The 23,085-nt window shown below is 51.4% G+C and overlaps 1 protein-coding gene across 2 annotated transcripts; it reads right to left on the bottom strand.

Annotated features, from left to right (window-relative positions):
• Positions 1–5,018: 5,018 nt before the first annotated feature.
• SNRNP70 (small nuclear ribonucleoprotein U1 subunit 70) lies at positions 5,019–20,869 on the bottom strand. Of its 2 annotated transcripts, none has more exons than XM_029240073.1 (10): positions 20,627–20,869; positions 19,729–19,885; positions 18,318–18,380; positions 18,150–18,204; positions 12,850–12,914; positions 12,644–12,706; positions 11,894–11,975; positions 8,584–8,685; positions 5,928–6,015; positions 5,019–5,819 (listed from the first exon to the last, which is right to left on the bottom strand). In XM_029240073.1, exons 2-10 carry the CDS (start codon positions 19,873–19,875, stop codon positions 5,192–5,194), a joined length of 1,293 nt encoding a protein of 430 aa, XP_029095906.1. In that variant the 5' UTR covers positions 19,876–19,885; positions 20,627–20,869; the 3' UTR covers positions 5,019–5,191. The 2 variants fall into 2 exon arrangements, with proteins under 2 accessions (XP_029095906.1, XP_029095900.1); XM_029240067.1 differs by having other exon boundaries at positions 5,025–5,846.
• Between the last annotated feature and the right edge of the window lie 2,216 nt (positions 20,870–23,085).

The raw sequence follows: 23,085 nt of genomic DNA, 5'->3' as shown, positions 1-23,085 counted from the left end.
AGGCAAAAAAAAAAAAAGAAAAGATTGTGAGACTTCTCTTTCAGGAAAGTTCCTCTAGGGCTTCCCTGGTGGCGCAGTGGTTGAGAGTCCGCCTGCTGATGCAGGGGACACGGGTTCGTGCCCCGGTCCAGGAAGATCCCACATGCCGTGGAGCGGCTAGGCCCGTGAGCCATGGCTGCTGAGCCTGCACGTCTGGAGCCTGTGCTCCGCAACGGGAGAGGCCACAATAGTGAGAGGCCCACGTACCGCAAAAAAAAAAAAAAAAGGAAAGTTCCTCTTTTTTTCCCTTAGCACTTCTATATCTAATCAACTACCAAATGCAACTGCTAGTTAATTTCAGTTGCTGTTTTCCAGTTCTAAAATTTCCATTCGATTATTTTTTAACAATTCCTGTTAAACTTTAAATTTTTTAATTTAAAGATCTCTTTTTAAAATTTTTTTGAAAATATTGATTGATTTTGGCTTTGCCAGGTCTTAGTTGCAGCACGTGGGATCTTTGTTGGCTTCTTAGTTGTGGCATGCGGACTCTTAGTAGCGGCACGCGGGTTTTAGTTCCCTGACCAGGGATCGAACCTGGGCCCCCTGCCCTGGGAGTGTGGGGTCTTACCCAGTGGACCACCAGGGAAGTCCCCTAAAGATCTCTTCAAATTCTCCATCTTTTCCTTTGGGAACATAGTTATTTCAGTCTCTGATAATTCCAACATTGGAATCAAGTCTGGGTCTGTTTCTATCTTTTTTTAAAAAAAATTATTAATTTATTAATTTATTTTTGGCTGCATTGGGTCTTCGTTGCTGCGCGCGGGCTTTCTCTAGTTGCGGCGAGCAGGGGCTGCTCTTCGTTGTGGTGCCCGGGCTTCTCACTGCGGTGGCTTCTCTTGTTGCCAGAGCTCAGGTTCTAGGCGCACGGGCTTAAGTAGTTGTGGCACACGGGATCAGTAGTTGGGGCTCGCAGGCTCTAGAGCGCAGGCTCAGTAGTTGTGGCGCACGGGCTTAGTTGCTCCGCGGCATGTGGGATCTTCCCAGACCAGGGCTCGAGCCGGTGTCCCCTGCATTGGCAGGCGGATTCTTAACCACTGCGCCACCAGGGAAGCCCTGGATGTTTCTATTGTCTACTGCTTTTCTCTTTAAATAGATGCTAATACGCATCAGTACTAAAAACCAGGGAGGCTTTGAACCTCAACCTGTCTCCCCTAGGACTGCGTGGCTGCTCAGCTCTCTCCTCAGTAACTTAGCCTCCGTTATTGCTTTCCGATGAGACCATTGGGGGTCTCGCCACAACGAGCATCTTAGGAGTTGGCAGATGCCTGGAGGGAAGATTGCATGTGCATTCTGGGGCTCAATGCCCACCTGGGAATTTCACCCTCAAGTCCCAAGTGTCTGGTCCAACCTCCGTGAACTCAGCCAAGTCAAAGACTGCCACTTTCTGAGTTTATTCCACCACTGAGAGTTTTCTACCACTTTCTGAGTCTATTCTGCCACACTAAGCTGACAAATGTCCTGAAAGAAAAAGCAGGAGTAAATATGAAGTTCACCTCTGTATGCTTTCCTTTCCCCTCAGGTGTGGCCTACATTGGTTGTTCCCCAAAGCCTTTCACAAGTTACTTGTATGTGTTTTGTCCAGTCTTTATATAACTGGCCTGTGCCAGGCTAGTCCAAAATGGGTTGTTCTTCATAGCCAAGCCCAGAAGTCTAGTTTCAACATCTGGGATATCCATGAAAATACACTAGAAGTATTAAGTTCTTTTATTCCCTAAATTGTTTCCTCCCGGACCAGTTTCTCTATTTATCTTGTGGTCCCTTTTGGCAGAATTTTTTCAAATGTCTGGGATCTTTGCTTATATGCTTATAAAAACTGAGGCATGATAGGCTTCCCTGGTGGCACAGTGGTTGAGAGTCCGCCTGCCGATGCAGAGGACACGGGTTCATGCCCCAGTCAGGGAAGATCCCACATGCCGCGGAGCGGCTGGGCCCGTGAGCCATGGCCGCTGAGCCTGTGCGTCTGGAGCCTCTGCTCCACAACGGGAGAGGCCACAACAGTGAGAGGCCCGCGTACCGCAAAAAACAAAAACAAAACAAAAAAAAAAAAACTGAGGCAGTTAAAAAGCATGCTAGAGGACTTCCCTGGCGGCGCAGTTGGTTAAGAATCCGCCGCCAGTGTGGGGGACGTGGGTTCGAGCCCTAGTCCGGGAGGATCCCACATGTCGCAGAGCAACTGGGCCCGTGGGCCACAACTACTGAGCCTGCGCTCTAGAGCCCGCGAGCCATGGTTGCTGAAGCCTGCGTGGCTAGAGCCCGTGCTCCGCAGCAAGAGAAGCCAACGCAATGAGAAGCCCGCGCACCGCAGCGAAGAGTGGCCCCCGCTCTCGGCAACTTGGGAAAGCCCGCTCACAGCAACGAAGACCCAACGCAGCCAAAACTAAATAAATAAAAATTTTTTTAAAAAGCGTGCTAGAATCCTGATGTCAGTCAGATTACATGACAGACTGCCTCTGGTTTATCAGACCAAGTTTGCCTTGAGGCTGAGAAACTTATAAAAGACAAAAAAGTAAGTCTTATATTTGCTTAGGCAGCAAATGCCCGGCTCCTAGGCATCCTGACTGCTTAAACAGAGGGCGATTTTTCTGTGTACAAATCCTACTCGAGTCTTCTACCCTTGTTATACCTGGAGTTGTAATCTTGAGCATCTGTAGGGTTCTGCAAGGCTGATGGATGGCTTCCTTCTCAAGTGGTCAGCAGACTGAAGTGTTCTCACCATCGTCCTGTTTCATCTTTAGTCCAGAAATGTGTTGACATCTCCACTGCTCATGGAATCTCTCGTTTTGTTACTCCTCTACTATCGTTACGAAGCATGGAGTAAAAACCCAGACGGTGAACCTGCCATCATGAACCGTATGCTGTTTTCTGTCCTGACCCTGCGAGGACTTTCTGCTCTACCCAATCTTCTTGCATATTTTCTTTAAATTGAAGTATAGTTGATTACAATGTTTCAGATGTGCAGCAAAGTGATTCAGTTGTACATATATATGTATTCGTTTTCAGATTATTTTCCATTATAGGTTTTTTTCTTTCTTTGGCTGTGTTGGGTCTTTGTTGCTGCGCCCGGGCTTTCTCTAGTTGTGGCGAGCAGGGGCTATGCTTCGTTGTGGTGCGTGGGCTTCTCGTTGCGGTGGCGTCTCTTGCTGTGGAGCACGGGCTCTAGGCATGTGGGCTTCGGTAGTTGTGGCACGCCGGCTCAGTAGTTGTGGCTCGCGGGCTCTAGAGCACAGGCTCAGTAGTTGTGGCGCACAGCCTTAGTTGCTCCGCGGCATGTGGGATCTTCCCGGACCAGGGCTCGAACCCGTGTCCCCTGCATTGGCAGGTGGCTTCTTAACCACTGCGCCACCGGGGAAGTCCCTCCATTATAGGTTATTACAAGACACTGAATATAGTTCCCTGAGTTATGCAGTAGGTCCTTGTTGTTTATTTTCTGTATAGTATCTGTTAATCCCGAATTCCTAATTTATCCCTCCCCCTTTCCCCATTGAAAAGTTCTCTATGTCTGTGAGTCTATTTGTTTTGTACATAAGTTCATTTGTATCATTTTTTAAAATCCCACATATAAGCGTTATCATAATGCTATCTATCTTCCTCTGTCTGATTTACTTCACTTAGTATGATAATCTCTAGGTCCATCCGTGTTGCTGCAAACGGCATTATTCCTTTCCTTTTTTATGGCTGAGTAATAATATTCCATGGAATATATAGACTTTTTTTTTTTTTTTGACATGGACTATTTTTGAAGTCTTTATTGGTTTTTTTGGCCCCAAGGCTTGTGTGATCTTAGCTCCCTGACATGCAGCAAGCAGGATCTCCCCAACCAGGGATCAAACCCATGATCCCTGTAGTGGAAGTGCAGAGTCCTAACCACTGGACCGCCAAGGAATTCCCTCAGCTATGTAAATAGTCCTATGAACATTGGGGTACATGTGTCTTTTCAAGTTAGAGTTTTCTCCAGATATATGCCCAGGGATTGCTGGATCATGTGGTGACTGTTTTTTAAGGAACCTCCATACGGTTCTCCATAGTGGCTTCACCAATTTACATTCCCACCAACAGTGTGGGAGGCTTCCCCTTGCTCCACACCCTCTCCAGCATTTATTTGTAGACTTTTGGTGATGGCCATTCTGACTGGTGTGAGGTGATCTCTCGTTGTGGTTGACTTGCATTTCTCTAAATTAGCAATGTGATGTTGAGCATCTTTACCGGTCTGTTGGCCATCGCTGTCTTCTTTGGAGAGATGTCTGTTTTGATCTTCTGCCCATTTTTGACTGGGTTTGTATTTTTTCTATTGAGCTGAACGAGCTGTTTGTATATTTTGGAAATTACTCCCTTGTCAGTCGCATCATTTGCAGATATGTTCCCCCATTCCACAGGTTGTCTTTTCATTTTGTTTCTTTCCTTTGCTGTGTAAAAGCTTTTCATTAGGTTCCAACTGTTTATTCTTGCTTTTGTTTCTATTACTCTAGGAGTCAGAACCAAAAAAATTTCAATGCGATTTATGGCAAAGTGTGTTCTGTTTTCCTCTAGTTTTATAGTATCCGGTCTTACCTTTAGGTCTTTAATCCATTTTGAGTTTATTTCTGTATACGGTATTACAGAATGTTCTTTTATACATTGCTCTCGTTTCATTTCCTCACCCTTCTTCCTGCTCTCCAACTCAGACTAACAGCTTCCCTTTCACACAAAGCTGTAGCTTCCACCGAGTATTCTAATGCCTAAGCCCCATCCCCGCACCAAGACAGGGGTATGAACAGCCGCACGGGGAATGCGTGGGAGAGACGTAAAAAAGGAAAGATACAAAGGGATCAAGGACCCTTAGGGAGGGCTTCCTTACCCCATCTGAAACAGCTCTGGTGTACCAGGGCTAGCCGCAGCCTTAGGTCATAAAGCTCAAGTGAAAACCAACCAAAGCAGGGCTATCAAAAGGCAGAAGGTGACTCTCTTCTGGGTAAGAAAGTAAGAGCAGTGAAAAAACCAAATGCCCATTATCAACAAGAAATTAATTTTATTTTTAAATCCAAGACACCAGAACAAATAAGGAGACTCCTACCCTTGGCTGGCAAACTTAAGTGGTGACCAAGAAGGTTTGGGGAGAGGATGACAGCAACAGGGAGGGTAGGAACACGTCCAATCAACCGGTGGGAGGCTCTCTTCACTCTGGCGCAGCCTCCATCAAATACCCGTTCTCTGGAGCAAGGTACCCGTCACCTCCCTCGGACTCCATGTACATGTCTCGGCCGTCGCTGCCCAGGCCCTCCAGCCCGTTGTCCTGCCCACCGCCACCCGCCCCACCTCGCGCCTCATCCCTGCCCCGTTCACCACCCCGCTCCCCCCGCTTGTGCTCCCGATCGCGCTCGCGATCGCGGTCCCGGCGCCGCTCCCGGTCGCTCCGGTGGCTCCGACGGCGCTCCCGATCCCGATCCCGGCCCTTCTCCTCCGGGCCATCGGGGCCGTCGGGACCCAGCTCCCCGGGAGGCCCGTCTTCAGGAGGCGCGTCGCCGGCCTCGGAGGGCTCTGCCATGTCGCCGCCACCTCCGCTGCCTCGCAGCTCCTCCTTGCGTTCCCGCTCCCGCCGCGCCCGCTCACGGCTCCGGCTGCTGCGCCGCTTCCGATCCCGGTCCTTGTCCTTGCTCCGCTCCCTGGAGCGCCGCCGCTCCTCCTTGTCACGACTCCGCGAGCGCCGCCGCCGGTCCCGAGAGCGGGAGCGTCGTCGTTCTCGCTCCTTGTCTCGCTCGCGGCTCCGCTCCCTGCGCTCCCGCTCGCGGTCCCGGTCCCGGTCCCTGTGGGGAAGCGGGGAGGGGCCGGGCCTGGATGAGGTGGGCAGAGGTTTGCGGCAGGGCTCCCCCACTGACCGCCCCCGTCCCAGGACACCGGCTGCCCAATCTCACCTCTCATCGTAGCGGGAGGTGTCGTCCCGGCCGGAGTGCCGGATGTTGACGTCAGCGCCACCTCTCCGGGTTCCGCCTAGGCCACCTCCTGGGGGCGGGGGCAGACCACAGCGGGTTAGTCCGGGCGGGGCCCACAGCAGGGCGAGCGAGAGGCAGCAAGGGGCGCGGCAAAGGCCACCAAGCACCTCTGCCGGCGCCTACGGGGCCAGGTGCCGTGAGGACCTTCTGCCGCACTTCTCTAACACAACACGCACGCTCTTCAGAGATCAGAGGACTTCCACAGCGCGAGCTGGGAGCTCCTGTAATTGACTCCAAAGCTCACCATCTTCACCACTACAGACGCGCACAGCCTCCTGGCAAATCCTGTCTTCCAGTCATCCTCACCCTCACCCGAAGGCACGGCAATGGTCTTTCTAACTGAAAACATGATCTGCTCCAAAGCCACCAATGGCTCCCCACAGCCTAAAGCAACGTCCGTCAGATGGCTGGCTCCTTCCTGCCTTTAGAGCAAGGCGCCCTGGCTCTCCACGTCCTAGATCTCCTCATGGTCTCCATTTCCTTCCTGCCCCAGTTTTGGGGATCATTCACCTCTTTACCTGGAATCTCATTTCCCTTGTCTAGTTAACTGCTACTTACCCCTTCACACATTAACCCAAACAACGCTTCCTCAGTAAGCCTGCCCTGACCTACCAGATGAAGCTGTTCTCCACGACTCACATACGTTTCCTTCTCAGAACTTCAGGTGGAATTTCCGATTTTACATGTACATGTGTGAGTTAACAGCTGCCTCTCCCACCAGCCTGTAACGCACCATCAAAGTCAGGACGATGTCTGGCTCTGCTCGCTGTAACTGTACGTGGTACAGCATCCCGGATATAAAATCGTATGTGCAGCAAGCAGTCAAATGACTGAACAGCTATAAGGAGTAGTGGACGGTCTCCTTCTTCAGACGGGGAAACAATCTCAGATAAAGCCACCTGCCCGGGGTGACTCTGCAAGGAAGGGCAGAGCTGAGACCCAGGAAGCTGCCCTCTCACGCACGCTTCTGCCCCACACTGCCTGGAAGGAAGCTTCAGTGAGGTGGGCTGGGGTTCCATATAAGGAATGACTTTCAGCAACGAGGGTGAAAAAGGAAAAGAGGCGGCCTGGATATCAAAGACATTCAAATAGGGACAAGCAACCGACCAGGCTTCTGGAATATCACAGGTATGGGGCAGAAGAGACTAGTGTTTTCAATTTTCAGGTCACAACCCAGCAATGGATCACATCATTAAATGTGATTGGTAGCAACCAATATATTAAAAATAATAATAATAAAGCAACAGAATATAAAATACTAGTATACACTGCCTGTAGAAAAGATAGTTTCATAACACTTCTGTTCGGGTTAAATGTATTTTTTTGCATGTAGCAATGCACTGGGTCAAGATGCACCAGGTGTCACCATCAGAAAGTCGGAAACAGCAGACTCTGAAGGACTCACTCCACCCCAGAGAAACCAGAGAGTGAGATAAGAACCCATCTGTTAAGTTCAGAGACTCGGCAGACTGAGTGTGTGGTCTACTCAACAAAGGCAAGTCAAGCATCACGACAGCGGGCTGGGAGGCAGAAATAAGAGCAGAGGGTCCTGGAGCCACCGGGGGTGTCTGCACAGGGAAGATCATTTTCTCTGACAACCGTGTCACTCACCCTCATAGGAGTTGGCCCTCAACAGCCATGTTTGGATGGCAGGACCTCAGCCCCAGGTCCAGGTCCAATGCTGAGCCACTTAGATCCACCCGCCCCAAAGCGTAGAGAGACTCATCAAGGACTGGGCTGTGGAATGCCACACTGGGCCAGTGCGGAGAGACACAGAAGAGAGCAGTCCACACGAACAGCGGACAAGGCAGAAGCAAGCTGCAGAAATGCCAAGGGCGGCTCTTGACCGTTCAGGTTCGGCTTCCAGGTCCTCTTGAGGCCCACAGGCATTGCCTGTCTCTGGGCTCCAAGACACTGGGATTCTGTATCAACAAGTCCCCTTTATGCTTTAGGAAGCTCAAATGTATTTCTGGTGCTTGCTACCAAACTGACCTTGACTGAGATGGCGATTGACAAATTAGAGACAGAGAGTGGGGGGGACGGGATGCAGAAGGCTCTGAGGGCAGAGACTATGTATGTCTTGCTCTTGACTAGAAGCCTGGTACACAGCTGGTGACCAAACTGGCGTTTGCTGAATCAATGAATGAATGAATGAACGAGCAGGAGCAAAGGGTAAGTGGACGAGAGAGTGACTTTCACAAGCCCGACCGTACGCCGCTTGCCAAGCTGGCTATCTGAGATGCTGAGCTCACTAACTCTTGCCGTTATTCCCACTTTCCAGGATGGGGAAAATGAGGCAGGAGGAAGAGAAGATCCACCAGCCAGGAAGTACGTAAGCTGGAATCTGATCCCAGACTGGCTTCTCAACCACAGTACTCTTGCTCCTAACTAGTAACCCAGAGTAAGAAACCAGACCAGGAGAAAGATGGTGACGAGAAAGGCTGAGCTAGAGAGAGGGAGAGAGCACGTGAGCAGCTGGGAGAGGAAGAGAAGACAGAAAGCAGCAGAGGGTACAGAAGAGAGAGGTGAGAAAGCAGCCAGCAGGACACAGAGCCCAGCCTGTGCAGGATGTGCTCACCTAGCCGCCGGGGCCTCCAGCCCTTCACCGTGCGGCCCCTCTCCACGTCCACGAGGACTCTCCTGCCATCAATCTTCTTGCCGTCTGCGTGCTTGTAAGCGGCTGCAACAGATGTGGGGAGGGGGAGGGGAAGGGGGAGGAGTCCCCAGAGGGTCCTCTAGTCAGGCTAAAGCACAGCTCTGTGGCATCCCCACCCCCCAGCCGTGTCCCCATCCACACACTTACACACGCGCACACACAGACACACATGCCCACCAGACAGCCAGGCAACCGACAGCCAGACCAACCCTCTCGCAAACCAGGAGGGGCCTGCTCCATCTCAGCACCTGCTTCCTTACCAACCCCCAATCACCATTGGGGGGGGCGAGACCACTCCCAGGCACCATCCTGACCCTAACCACCCCCCTGGGCTCCCAGGCCATTCCTACTCCCACTCGACAGAGCAGCCCCCTCCTGCCAAGGTGGCCAAAGTCGCTGCAAAGAAACTGGAGGTTAACTCAAGGCTGGACTCTGCTGTGGGGGAGGGTTCCTCCACAACCCCAGGCATGCACCCTAAAACATCATGCTGGGGGAGGAGGCCCAGCCGGGCCGCTCTGCACCCCAGTTCACACCGGTTTCCTTTTTCTGTGGTTTTTTTTGGGGGGAGGGTGAGCGTGGGGGGAACAGACATCAGAACAGAAAATGAACCAGAAGGGGGGGGGGTGGGAGAAATCTTTAGGAGATGGCAGGGAGCAGAAGGGCGGGTTATGGTGCTCCCGGGGGCCTGGAGGGGCCCCTACAGCAGGCGGGGGAGAGGGCAAGTGGAGGGAGGCACGGGAGATGTGCGGTGCTACTGAAAATTCCTGCCTTACCTGAGATGACTGCCACCCAACCCCAGCCCCTGTCCCATCTCACTCCACACCCCCAGCTCAACACACGCCGGGAGGCCAAGCCCAGCCTGAGCCTCTCGGGAAGGGTGAGGAGTAGAGGGGGAGATGCGGGGAGAGGCACGTCCTGCTCTCGGGCAGGGCACAGCAAAGGACAGGCCTGATCCCCGGCCTGTCTCACGTGGGGCTGTCGGGAAGGCCAAAAAAGTCCCTATTCCCCACCCCCAGACCTGGCCTAGGGGGTTGTCCTCAACCAGCCACAATACCCGGCCCCGCCCCAGCCCTCTCCCCCCCAAATAACAACCAGAGGAAGAGAAAAAGGTGCCATTTACCGATGCCGGCCTTGCGGGTGTCCAAACCGAGCGGGATGGGGGGGGGCTCGGCAACTCCTGGGGGCCTGGCGAGGAGGCGGGCTTCCCGGGGGGGGACACGGGACCGCTTACCTGGAGCCCCCAAGCTTACCTGAGCACGCGCACAGACCCCACACCCACCACCACGGGGTCAGCTAAAGCTACAGGGAAGGGATTCTAGGGAGCCACGGAGGGGGAGAGGAACCACATCTCCTGCACCACCTGGAGACAGGCAGAGGAAGTGGTGGACCCCAAAGAAACCTCACGGAGGCCTTGAAAGAGGGGGAGACAAGGGTTAACATCAAGTCTGGGAGCTGGAAAGCCGTGGGACTATCTTGTTTGATTTTAAAAAGAAGGCTAGGGAGGCCTTGGCAAACCTGTCCACCTTCACCTTTCCCCAGTAAAGTCCATGCTGAACTAGGCACACGCCCACCCCCTCTCAGCACGTGGAATGACTTCTCCACCTCGAACTCCACACTCCCTCCCACCACCTGCTTCAGCCCAAAGGCTGGCACCCAAGGGGACAGCCTTGGGGGTCCAGGAGATGGAGTGCTGCCCATGATCCGAGGGGGAGGGGCCGCTTGGCCCCTGAACCCAGAGGAGGGTGGTAGGGGAAGGAAGTTAAGGGCTGGGAACACCGTCAAGCGAAGGAACCCTGCTCTGGTTGTGTCCCAAACCCCAGAAGAGGCCCAACCCGGGAGTAACAGCAGAGAAAACATGTGACGTGTGTATTTCTAGGCTTCACTCTCTCTCCCTCTCTTAGGTCTCTAGACAGTGGAAGGGTCTTCAGGAAAATCTACACCACCTTCTGCTGCTTACGGCCTGTCACTCGAACCCTCCCGCACCCCAGTCCCCAATCCCATGCACTCCAGAGAGCAGGTGGGCCGCTGGGCTCCACGGCCTCTCGGGAGGCCTCAACCATGATAAGGCAGACAGGAAGGGGGCAGAGCACCCCGAATCTAGCAAGCAAAACGATTCTCCAGGGCCACCACAGTGACAGCCCCGCGAAGGCGCAGGGGCAGGGAGGGGAGGGCTGAAGGGTTCCACATGGAGCCCCGGTCCCCGTGCATCCCGTCTTCAGTATTCCCGCCACCTTGCCACTGACGTCATGAAGCCAGGTAAGTCAGGGGGCTGGGTCGAGCCCAACTGCCTTTCCCGTTGGGGTTCATCTCTCCCCTCCTGGGATCAGCAGGATTACTGGAGAGCAGATGGATGGGGGGCAGATGGGACCAAGGGCACCCAAACGAGGAAAGGGCTCTGGGTGCGGGGAGGCTGAGGGGGCGCCTGGGGATGGGAGGAGGGATGCCTCGCTGCTCCTGAGCTGCCTGGCTAAGCTGGGCTGGTGTGCGGTGCTGAATGATCTTACCCATGATACAAACCCTTATACCAACCATACACTGAGGTGTTGTAAGGGGAGCGTAAGCATCAGCTGCAAGCCAGCTGCGTGGTGGCTGCAGTGACAATAAGAACAGTCAATTAATACGGCGGCCCCTGGACACGCCGCAGCCCTGCCCGCCCCCACCCACCCATCCCTGCCCACGTGGACGCCGCCGCGGCCTCAAAGGGGGCTCTGGAGATGTGGGGGCAGGCGCTGAACACGCCAACCAGCCCACTGCCCGCTGAGGAGCAGGGCGGGGGCCGGGGTGGGGAGGCGGAGGGTCGGGTGGCCCAGCCCCAGCTCAGCCGGGGGAAGAGAGGGCAGGTTCAAAGGCCAGTCCTCATTCTAGCCTGGCCGCTCCCAACTCGGGGGGGGGGGGGAACGGGGAAAGGCTCCCCGAAACTCCGACCCCTCCCCCCACCTCCCGCTAGCCCCAGCCGCCGCCCGGCTCCCTCCTTGCCCCTGAGGTTCAACGTGTGACACTTACCTCCCCGGGTTCACACACACACACACGTTGTGGGGGATTTTGGTTTTTGTTTTTAAAAAAACACGTATATAAAAAAAAAAAAGATATATCAGAAACAGAGGGAGGAGGAGAGAGACATTGCTAATGTCAGGTTTGGCAGGGAGGGGGGCAGGGACAGACGATGGGAAGGGGCTGGGGCAGCAGAGAAGAGAGAGGGTCAGAGGGCAGGGCGCAGGCGGGAGGTACTCACAATGCATGTCTCGCTCGTGTTCGTACTCGATGAAGGCATAGCCCCGGGGCTTTCCTGACCGCTTACTGTAGACCATATGTATCTGGGGGGCAGAGGTCAGCTCTGACACACGGAAATCCCACCGTCAATCACACAGCCCGTATGCCAGGCCCTGGGCTGGGTGATGCCAGCGACAGACACCTCAGACCCTCTCTCCGTCCCTTCAAGGACCCAGAGTGACTGCTGCTCTAATGGCCCTGGGCTTCACAGTTTATGCGCACGATGACCTCAAGCCCTTGCTACAGCCCAGAACATTTAAATTAAATGAAGAAATGTCAGTTAAACATGAAGGCTTGTTCTAAAACAAGAATCAACATACATTTTCTATACAGGTATAGAGAAGACAGCAGGTATTTCCAGCTCTGAGGGCCATACGGTCTCTTTCTGCCCGACCGACTCCGCCTTACGGCAATAGCAGCCGCAAACAACAGTAAACAAATGGGCCTGGCTGGATACCAACAAAACTTTATTTACAAAACCCAACTTTGTAGTTTGCCGACCTGTGCTCTAAATCAGCAGCAAGTAGTCACTACCTCTTTGCTGTCCTTCTGCTGTCCCAAGTCTACCGCATGGAAGTGCAGTCAGGATAGAAACCCAGGCTATGGACTCCGAAGCCAGAAATGAGGCAATGCATCCTCAGGGCTGGGAGCCAGCCTCCTCCCTCCCTCCACACACGTCCAACTCAAACTCCCCGCGCCCCAGTCCACTCACTCTTTTGATGGGTCCGTACACCTCAAACTCTCTCCGGAGCTTGGATTCTGTCGTGTCATAGTTCTACAAGTAGACAGAAATGAAGTTAAGTGGGAGAAGCCCTCAGAACATCCCCGGGACCTAGTCTACTGCCCACACCCAAGCTCTCAGCAGTCCAGGGTTCCAGACTCCTCTGAGGCTCCAGGGATTGGGAGCTGGGGACTCACCACTCTAGCCACAAAGAGAGTCTTGAAGGCATCACCCTGAGCATTGGGATCATTGTGAGGGTCCCCTGTGCAGGAAAAAAAAGAACTTCTAAGTAGAAGGTGCCAACAGTATCATAGAGCAAGACAGAAACAGACCGACGGGCAGAGACCCAGAACTTTTGGTCACCTGGCCACCTTGGGCATGCCCCTCTGAGCCCTGGTTTCTCCGAAGCACAGCAGCCTTCATCTAAGTGGCTGATTTAGGCTGACGAAGGGAGGGGGTAAGACTGACTTCAAGCTGACAGGACAGAGGCCAGCCTAACTGCCACTTCAGACGTATGTATCCTGAGGCCCAGGTCCCTCCCAGGTGTAACTAAGCTCAAAGAGGCATCTCTGGAGAAGCAGCCTGATCCCTCCAGGTACTGAGCTTGCTCTCTCACCTGCAGGGCCACAGTGCCACCCACAGGCAGGGCCTGCAACTGCAGCCCCAGGGGAAACCTGAGATCAAGCAACCCTAAGACTGGGAGTGGAAGCCTAGCAGAGGCCAAGCCCTGCTTTCTGCCCTATGCCCTGTGGCCTCAGGGAGGAACCAACGGCTGGCGCTGGAGCTCACAAGAGGCGGGTCAGATTCTTACTCCCAGCCTTACTACCGCCAGACCACTGAGGAATAATCATATCCACAGACAGAAACCAGACTCTTATTACAAAACCAACTCCATAGGTGATTCTGATGGGTCAGGCCTGGGAAGAAAGAAGTCTTTTTCACCAAGTATGGCGGCCCCAGCACACACAATGGCTCTTGACTCCTGCCAGGGCCCCAAAGGCACCCTGCCCATTGCCAGTGGAGGCGGTTCTTCTACAATACAGTGCTACTTTCTGAAGAACTTGCCATATTCTATGAGAACGTAAGAAAAGGAATAACGTTAATAATTTACTGAACACATAATTAGGCTCAGACACCGCTGGAGGCTGAGACTTATTTACCATCATTTTGCAAATGGAAATACAACCAACCCCTGAGGCATGGAAGAGGAGAAGTGTCAGACAGCAGAGAGGCCAAGCTCAGCTTTACACCCCAGCCTGACCTCACAGCCCAGGCCCCAGGCTGAACCCTGCGTGTTAGCTTCTCAGAGAAGCCAGAGAATTAAAGGTCACAGATCTGTTTCTCATGAGAGAGGCTGGCTGCAGACATAAACTAAGTTCAGGACGACTTTAGGGAATTTCTTGGAAAATAGAAGACTGAACTCAAATTTAAGGGAATGACTACCTGGAAACTGATGGTAGCCTTTGAAAACAAGTCCATCTTTGTGCCTGCCCCTCACTTCCTCACCAAACCTCATCCCTTTGGGTTGTAATTTTCTGTGCCCAAATGTCTCAATCTGCATCCATTCACCCAACAGATATCTATTAAGCACTTTGTGCCTGAAACTCCCATAGGTGCTGGGGACTCAACAAAGACAAAAAAGATGCCTGCCTTCTTGGAGCTCATCTGTTACTGGAGGGAGGCTGAAGGTAAACAAGGTAAATAAGGCAACCATCTAGTTCTATCCGGTAATAGCAGATGGGGAGAAGAATTTTAATGGGAAGGTCAGGAAAGGCCTCATTGAGATAACATTTGACCTGAAGGTGTATTTAACAGGAAATAAACCTCACACCACCAGGCAGCAGGTGGTCTAACAGGTACAGCAGGAGCAGTGCAGTGGGACCCCGATCACTGCCTGGGGGAGTGGAAGAAGGCCAGACCGCAGAGCGCTGAGCTCCCTGATGGGCAGCCCGGAGGAGCCCGGCAGACAAAAGGGGAAACCACCCCGGGCACACCACATGAGTCTCTATAGTTTCTGCTTAACCAAGAGGCCCAGGAGTGTGACCAAAGGTAAAAGCTAGTGCACCTGAGCCAATAGTACCCACGTATCTGAGCTAAAAGAGGGTGACAATGAACTGAAGTTGATGAGCAGTTCACCAGTCAACAGGCACACACCCTCACTCCACTCCACTCTGCTGGCAACTCTGCCCTTGGGAAATCCTTGGTTAAAGGGATTATGTAGGTAGCAGCCCAGAGCAGGGGCTCAAAGGACTAGACTGTGGAGCTGAGAAAACTCATTAGGCTTTGAGATGGTGAAGAAAGTATCTCAGAACTCTTGCTCTTGCTAAACATACTCGGCCTCCACAAACCTCCATCTTCTGTCTTAAAAGCGGGAGTAATAACCCCTGCTGCACTTGGAAGCTGTAAGTCAAAATCATGACATATTTAATACATCAAGTGTTCAGCAAGGAGTAAGGTCCCCTTGAATGGTAGCTGTTAACTGTGACAAGGCACAGCATGTTTCTATACTTGGGGATGGAGGCTCTCAGGGGCAGAGAAAACCTACTATACTTGACCCATCCTTTCCTTTTCCTTTTCTTTCACAGGGAAGTTCAAACACTTAAGGAAATAGAGAACAGTGTAACGAACCCCCCTGAACCAGCTTCAGCTATCACCACGTGGCTACACTTGTTACATCTCTAACCCCACCAGGATTTTAAGTCAAACCCCGGATATACCACTGTAGTTGCTAATAAAGACTAAAAAAAAAAGTAACAACGGTACTGCTATTATGACTTAAAAAGTCAACGTTAATTCCTTAACTTCACTAAGACCCAGTGTTCAAATGTCCTTGACTGTTTCAAAACTGGATTTTTACAGTTGGCTCATTTAAATCAGGATCCAAACAAGCTCCACACTTACCATTTGGTTGAGGTGCCTTTTGACTGTTTAATCCATTTGGTTCACTCCCTGCCCCCTGCCACCCTTTTAACATTTGTTAAAGAAACTGGATCACATGTTTGTCCTATACAATTTCCCACATTCTAAATTTGACTGACTGCATACTCAGTATTGTTTAACATGCCAGGATCCCCGTTTTAAAGTGTGAAAAACAATTTCCAACAGGAGAAGTGACTTATCCAAGGCCACACAGCTGTAAGTGGCAGAGGTGGGGTTAAAACTCATGTGGGTCAGAGATGAATAGATAAAGAAGATGTGGCACATATATGCAATGGAATATTACTCAGCCATAAAAAGGAACAAAACTGAGTTATTTGTAATGAGGTGGATGGACCTACAGCCTGTCATACAAAGTGAAGTAAGTCAGAAAGAGAAAAACAAAGAGCGTATGCTAACACACATATACGGAATCTACGAAAAAACCGTACTGATGAACCTAGCGGCAGGGCAGGAATAAAGATGCAGACGTAGAGAACAGACTTGAGGACACGGGCTGGGGGGGGGGGGGAAGGGGCAGCTGGGACAAGCTGAGGGAGTGGCATGGACATACACACACTACCAGATGTCAAATGGATGGCTAGTGGGAAGCAGCTGCACAGCACAGGGAGATCAGCTTGGTGCTGTGTGACCGCCTGGAGGGGTGGGACAGGGAGGGTGGGAGGGAGGTTCAAGAGGGAGAGGATATGGGGATATATGTATACTTATAGTTGATTCACTTTGTTCTACAACAGAAACTAACACAACATTGTAAAGCAATTATACTCCAGTAAAGATTAAAACAAACAACTCATGTGGGTCAGACTATAAGGTGTGTGCCCCAGCAGCAGAGCTGAAAGGTTCCCCAAGTTACCTGCTGCCAACAGTTCTGTGAGCCAGGTCCTACAGGAGCTGGGGCCACAATGGTGAGCAAATTCCATCCAAACCCTGCCTTCCTGGAGCAACTATGAACCAACGTAAGATAGATATTCACCAGTGAATCCTTCCTGCAGACTGGAGTGACCAACCTGCAGCAGGACTCAGGGCTTTCAATGTACATGGGGACTCGGACCAGAGCAAGGAAGTCACGAAAGGCTTCCTTGAGGAGTGACGCTGACAGAGATACGAAGAGCAGCTCCATATAAACCAATTATCATGTGAGACTGAGGGAAGAGCCCAGGCAAAGACCCAGTGACAGGAGAGCATCTGGGAAGGAAGAGGTCCGTGCTGGCTGGAGCAGGAGGGGAGCATGGGCAGAATGCATCCCCAGTGGGCAGGGAAGGGACTCCAGTCTTTTTGCTGAAAGCAAAAGGAGGCTGTGTGGGAATTCCCTGGCGGTCCAGAGGTTAGGACTCTGCGCTTTCACTGCCGAGGGCCCGGGTTCAATCCCTCGTTAGGGAACTAGGATTCTGCAGGTCGCGCAGTGCGCCCTCCCCCACCAAAAGGGTGTCAGCAGAGAAAGGTACAATCAGAGTTGTATTTTAAAAAGCCCCACAGAGGGAACTTCCCTGGCAGTCCAGTGGTTAAGACTTTGCACTTCCAATGCAGAGGGTGCGAGTCCGATTCCTGGTCAGGGAACTAAGATCCCACAGGCTGTGCAGCACAGATTAAAAAAAAACAAAAAAAGCCCTCCAGAACCTGGTGGGGACAGAGATGCAGGTAAACCCCGTTAGACATTAGACTGCGTGTCCAGGCTAGAGGGGCCCTGGGTGGTGGACACAGGAAGAGGGCTCAGATTTGTGACAGGGATAGGTTTTGGTGACAAGCTGGGGAAATAGCAAGAAGAAGTTGTTAAAAGCAAACTGGGTGGTCATGACTGAGGTCATGATTTGCAAAGCTGGATGACCAGGTTCCAGCAAAGGAAACATCCAAAGACCAGGTTGTTGGGGAGAGGAAATCCTGATTGTGGTTTGGACACTGAGTTTGAGATGCCTTTGAGGAGTCCAAGAAAAGACAGGAAGGCAGTGAGAGTGAGGGCTTAGATAGCTCTCATTTAGATGCCCAGGTATTCAGTTGTGAAGCATTTGCATAAGCTCCTTGAGGAATGGGCCACTCCAGGGAATAAGGTTCTGAGTGAAGTGATTCACCACAGACGCACAAGTATAGGAGGAAAACCCAAGTCCTAACTACAAAGCCCTCGCCCTAACAAGAAAGGGCCATTGGAGACCGATAGGCGACCCTCTTGTGAAGTCTGGTCAATGGCTACAAGGTCCCCATCCCAAACTCCAATTCCTCGTGTGCCTGGAAGGGATGAAGCATCCGCAGCCCGAGGATCAGGGAGCTACGGCGCAGCCAGAACTGCCTCACGGCCTCGCCCTGTGAGACCTGGCTGGGCTGCGGGAGCGCCTCCAAGTGCAGGCCCCTACAGGACGCAGCCCAAGGTACCAGGCTCCTTTCCTGCCCACCCTTACTCCACACTCCCCTGCTTAAATGCCTAAACCAAATACAGTGCATGGTAAACGGTGGGGTTAAAAGAGTGAACTCACAACCTGCTTTCCCAAATTAAAGTCCTGGGGTGGACTGGCAGAGAGAAACACAGGAGTGCTTGAACGAGAGATGAAAGGAGGAAGGAGAGACTTACACATTTTTAGCTCTGTCTCGACTTCCTGCTGTCGCCGCTCAATCTTTTCCCGTCTCTGTCAGGAGAAAGGTAGACAACTGAATACAGACAGAAGTGCCCTGATGTCAGGGAACATCCTGAAGAAAGAGGCAAAAAAGGACGTGGGGCCAGAAGGCAGACACTACATACCTTCCTCTCCATGCGCTCCTCCCGAGTTTCTGCTCGAGTCGGAGGAGGGGCATCTCGAGGATCCTGGGAACAAGAAGAGGTGACAGGGTGGGAGGGACAGGGGAAAACAGCAAGAGACACCCAGCCAAGAAATAATAAATATCTTGGCCACGCTCCCCTGCGTGTTTACACACACACACGCACAAACAAACACGGACAGTTCCAGGGAGCAGATCAAAGCACGGTCCATGGACCAATGCTATCTGTGAACTGTTACTGGTCTGTGACAAGAGGAGTAGAGAAGCCAGGAACTGGTATTCAGAAACTTCTACAGCGATCTGACAGAGGAGTTTTATGCCCATTGAACTTAACCAAAAAGTTTTGATTTTTTACTTTGTAGTCTTTCTCTAAAAATACTAGAAAAATGAAAGAAACTCTCTTGTATTTATCAAGAAAGTCAACCTGCAACATATTTGTCCTCAATCATAAACAGGAATCGGCACCAGGCCTGAAGCAAAAGGAGCTGACAGGGCAGTGCTCAGAGGTAAACAACTGAACACCCTCTGAGGGCCAGAGCAGTTCCTGAAGGCCTCAGCAAGCTTTCATCAAATAGTAACTGGCACATAACCCATGTTTGCCACTGGCCTGTAGCCATTAAATTAGTGTAACTGGCGAACAACATTTTCCAAGTACCAGTTCAATGAGGGTGGCAAATCCCACTAAAGAGCCGATCTTCTGTCACCGCGCGACTAACTTCTGCTCTGCAACTTCCTCCATCTCCCCTTTCCCACTCGATGCCAGAACTTTCTTCTTCTGACTTCTGGCAGCATTTCTCAGGTGCTCTCTGATACACCTTAAGAGGTGGAAGTTGTTATCCCAATATCACAAATGAAAAAACTGAGGCCCAAGAGCACAAGTCGTTTATTCGTGTTTATCCTGAAATTCTCAAGCCCACAGCCTTAAGCAGCCCATCACCTGGTGCTAACCCTTTACAAATATCACCCTGTGACAAAAATGATAAATATAATAATAAACATTGACATTTGCTGACTGCTTAGGATCAAACCCCATGACATAAAATTTCCAGTTAATTCTCCGTCAATATTACAGCGAAGATACTAATATCCCCTTGCTATAGATGAAGCGATCAAAGCACTAAGAGGATGCACCACTTGCCCAAGGTCACACAGATGCTAAATGGTGTGCCAAGGTCTACCTAACTCGAGAGCCTGAATCCTCAACTGGTAGTTACGGAACTTCCACAAAAACCAACAAGGGATGCATTATCCATCCCAATCAAGACAGGGAAACTGAGCATAAAAGTCACCTGCCTAAATCACACAGCTGGAAAACTGGCCAGAGACTGGACTCCCCAATCCAGCCCCACGGCCCCCAGAACCCAACCCAGCCCAAGTCTGCTGAGTGAACTCACCTCAAACTCTCGGATGTATGGCGCAATGCCACAGTAAGGTTGATTGTGGTGTTTTTCATGTGGCAGTTTCTCCAGGGGTGGCAGGTATGGGATGGGGTCACGGGGAGCAAAGAGAGCCAGAAGGTTGGGTGGCAGGAACTGGGTCATCTTGCCAAGTCTGAGAGCAGAAGCAGGACCACATTATATGAGGGTGGGCTGGGAGAGATAAGGCCCCTATAATCCCTTGACTTCCAAGAAAAGAGGGAAATAGGGGCAAAATCTCAGTATCAAAACAAGTTCTGTAGGGGCACAGAGTGCTCCTAAACCACAAGGGAAAGGAATAAATCTGAATGAGAAAGCAGGTTTTGGAAGGAGGGCTGAAGCCTATAACGGAAACAAAGACTGAAAAAGGGTTTGAGTAGTGAAGTCTCAGAGTCCTGAGCAAGGAATTGCGGGGCTGAGGGTCCCTGGGAGCTTGTGGGGGCATCAAGGATCCTGAGAAAGGAGGTCCAAGGCAGTGGCGGCTGGTGGTCCCATACCTTGGATAACAGGTTATGGGGCGAGGGTCGCAGGAAGTCTCCGATCAAGGAAGGGGATCAAAAGTAGCAAACCTCAAGCCAGGGAGTTGTGAGGAATAAATGTGGGCCCCACAGGCGAAATGAATTATGGGTAAGGGTCGGTGGAGGCAAGGAAAAAAAGGCAACACACCGCAAGGGCCTGTGGGTAAGTGACCGCTGAAGAGGAGGGCGACTATGGGAAGAGGGCCTAAGTGACCAGAGAACTCTGGATAAGGGGTGCAAAAAGGTGCTATGGCAGTGGCGCGGGAAGGGGACCCGGCCGCGGGGAAGGGACTGAGGCACACCGCAGGGGCTTGTGGGTAGCGGCCCCGCACCCGGTAAGGCCACTAAGTCACACTCACCCGCCGCGCGGCGCCCTCCTCGGCCTAGCGACGGTCCGGGGGCTCGCGGCGGCTGCGGCGGACCCTCAGCAGCAGATACTCCGGCTCTGGCTTCGACTCTGGCGGCGTCCGCGTCCCTCAGTGTCTATCGCTCGCCTACCGCGCGCTCCAGGCCGCTGCTCACGAGCCCGCGCGGCTTCGGCTCGCGACAGGCCACGGGGTGGAAACAGCCTCAAATCCCTCCGCCGTTCGCACTGCGCACGCGCTGCGCGAATCCACCACAACTCACACACGGGAAGCCTGGGGCCGCCGCGGGCACTGCGCACGCGCAAGACCACTATCCACCGCCTTCCGGCACCTTAAACGCCTTTGCCGCGGCAAGCTGGTCACAGTGCGCACGCGCGCTTCTCCCCAAGCCGTCTTCTTCCACCTCGCGCTCTGGGATCCAACAGCCTCTGTCCGCGAGACTCCTCTCTATGCTCCACCCCTTTCCCCTAACACACTTCCCGGATCTTGTGCGCATGCGTATATCGTCATGTAGGCCGCTTTACCCTTCCGCCGCTTGGCAAAGAATCCCTCTGTGAACGGTGTGATTGCCTAACCTATTAAATAAGTAACTATTCATCGAGCGACTAATGTGTGCTCGGCCTTGTTTGGACTCTGGGATATAGCACGTGACTAAAGCAAAGTCTTTTCCTTTTTGGAGCTTGCATTGTACTGAGGGAGACAATAAAGGCATTTAAAAATATAAATTTAATTTCGTATAGTGGCCAGCACAATAAAGAAAAACAGGGGAGAGTAGGGTGTTGGGCAGCGAAAGAGGAGCTATTTTAGAAAGGATGATAATGGAAGGCTCTTCTGAAGAGGTGACATTTGAACAGAGGCCCGATGGAAAGGAGATCAGGGCGGGATTAACAGCAAGTGCAAAGGCCCTGACTTAGGAAGGATGGCAGGAATCCTGGGTGGTTGGCCAAGAGAGCAGAGAACTGGTGGCCATGTTATTTAGGGCCCTGTAGACCTGTAAGAAGTAAATATTTTAAGTTTTTTGATAGATGCAATTGGCTGTTTACTAATACAGAAATTATTACAACATTTAAGTGACTAATATGTTTAAAATATTTTGACATATTTGCTTTATGTATGTATATGGGAACTCTCTGAACTATGTTTTTGACGTTTTCCATAATTCTAAAATTATTTCAAAATAAAAAATCTAAAGAAAATAAAGCTAAACCTGCCTTAATAATGTTTTTTTTTCTGTACCACTGGAAAGTAAATTGCTGCGGCACTGCACCTCTAAATACTTCACCATGCATCTCCCAAGAAAAAAGCATTCTTCTACATAACCACAGAACTAGTTTCACCTCTTAGAAAGTTTATCCAGTCCCTATTCAGATTTTCCCAATTGACCCACTAGTATTTTGTTTTAATCTGAACCAGGAGCCAATCAAGTTTCATGCATTGTATTTGGTTGTCACGTCTCTTTATTCTCTTTTAATATAGAATACAGACACACACATGCACACCCACACACACTTTTTTTTCCCATATGTTGTTGGTTTTTCCCCAGAGTTCAGACCAGTTTCCAGTAGAATATCCCACATTCTGGATTTGTCTGATTATTTCCTCATGGTGTTTAGTGTGTTCCAAAACCTCTGTTTTGCCTATAACATGGAAATTGAGTCTGAGGTTTGAATAGACTAACATTGAGCATTTGGGGCAAGAATGTTTCCCTGGTGATACTGCGGATTTCATATTGCATCACCTCTGGAGGTGCAATAATGTCAGATAGCCCCACTATTATGATGCTGAGTTTGACCACCTGATCAAGGGGCTAACTGATAGATCTCTCCTTGTAAAAGGACATTTTCTCCTTGGTAATCTAAGCAGAGAGACTTTGCCACTGTTCCCCGACCACCTCATCTCTCACCTCATGGTTGTAGCAGCCATTGCTGATCTTTGCCTGAATAAAGTGTTACATGGGGGAGAGGGCAGATTTTTTTTGAAAAGCAATAGGAAGTCACTAAAGGGTTTTGATCAGGAGATGGACAGAACACAATTTGCATTCTTAAAAGATCACGTCAATGGCTGTGGACAGAAAAATTGAAGGAAAGAGGCTGAAGGGGAACAGGCAAATGCTTAGGAGGCTACAATTCCCAGGGAAGAGATGGTGGCTTGGACTAAGATGGTAGTGTTACCAAACTCAGGTTCAGCTACTTGCTGCTGGAAAGTCAATACTCCAGGGACAAGTGTTGGTAGGAAAGGAAAGGTTGCTTTATTTAGGAGGCCAACAACCTGGGGAGAAGGTGGACTCATGTCCCAAAGAACCAACTCACCACTGCCTATCAGGGCACAAGAGATTTTATTATTTTATTTATTTTAGCTGCACCGCGTGGCATGCAGGATCTTAGTTTCCCGACCAGGGATCAAATCCATGCTCCCTGCAGTGGAAGAGCAGAGCCTTAACCACTGGACCACAA

Source organism: Monodon monoceros, unplaced genomic scaffold (genome assembly GCF_005190385.1).
Source record: "Monodon monoceros isolate NGI ecotype Baffin Bay Population unplaced genomic scaffold, NGI_Narwhal_1 Super_Scaffold_10, whole genome shotgun sequence".
NCBI classification, from domain to species: Eukaryota; Metazoa; Chordata; class Mammalia; order Artiodactyla; family Monodontidae; genus Monodon; species Monodon monoceros.
The sequence above is the reverse complement of the archived record's forward strand: the minus strand, read 5'-3'. Positions and strand labels throughout refer to the sequence as shown.

Excerpts from the sequence above, each read along its gene's own strand:
- SNRNP70 (XM_029240067.1), bottom strand. The coding sequence starts at position 19,875 with ATGACCCAGTTCCTGCCACCCAACCTTCTGGCTCTCTTTGCTCCCCGT. Across the intron at positions 12,707-12,849 it reads CTCTCTTTGTGGCTAGAGTG|AACTATGACACGACAGAATC; the intron begins GTGAGTCCCCAG and ends GTCTACTTGTAG. Across the intron at positions 11,976-12,643 it reads TGTACGGACCCATCAAAAGA|ATACATATGGTCTACAGTAA; the intron begins GTGAGTGGACTG and ends TCTGCCCCCCAG.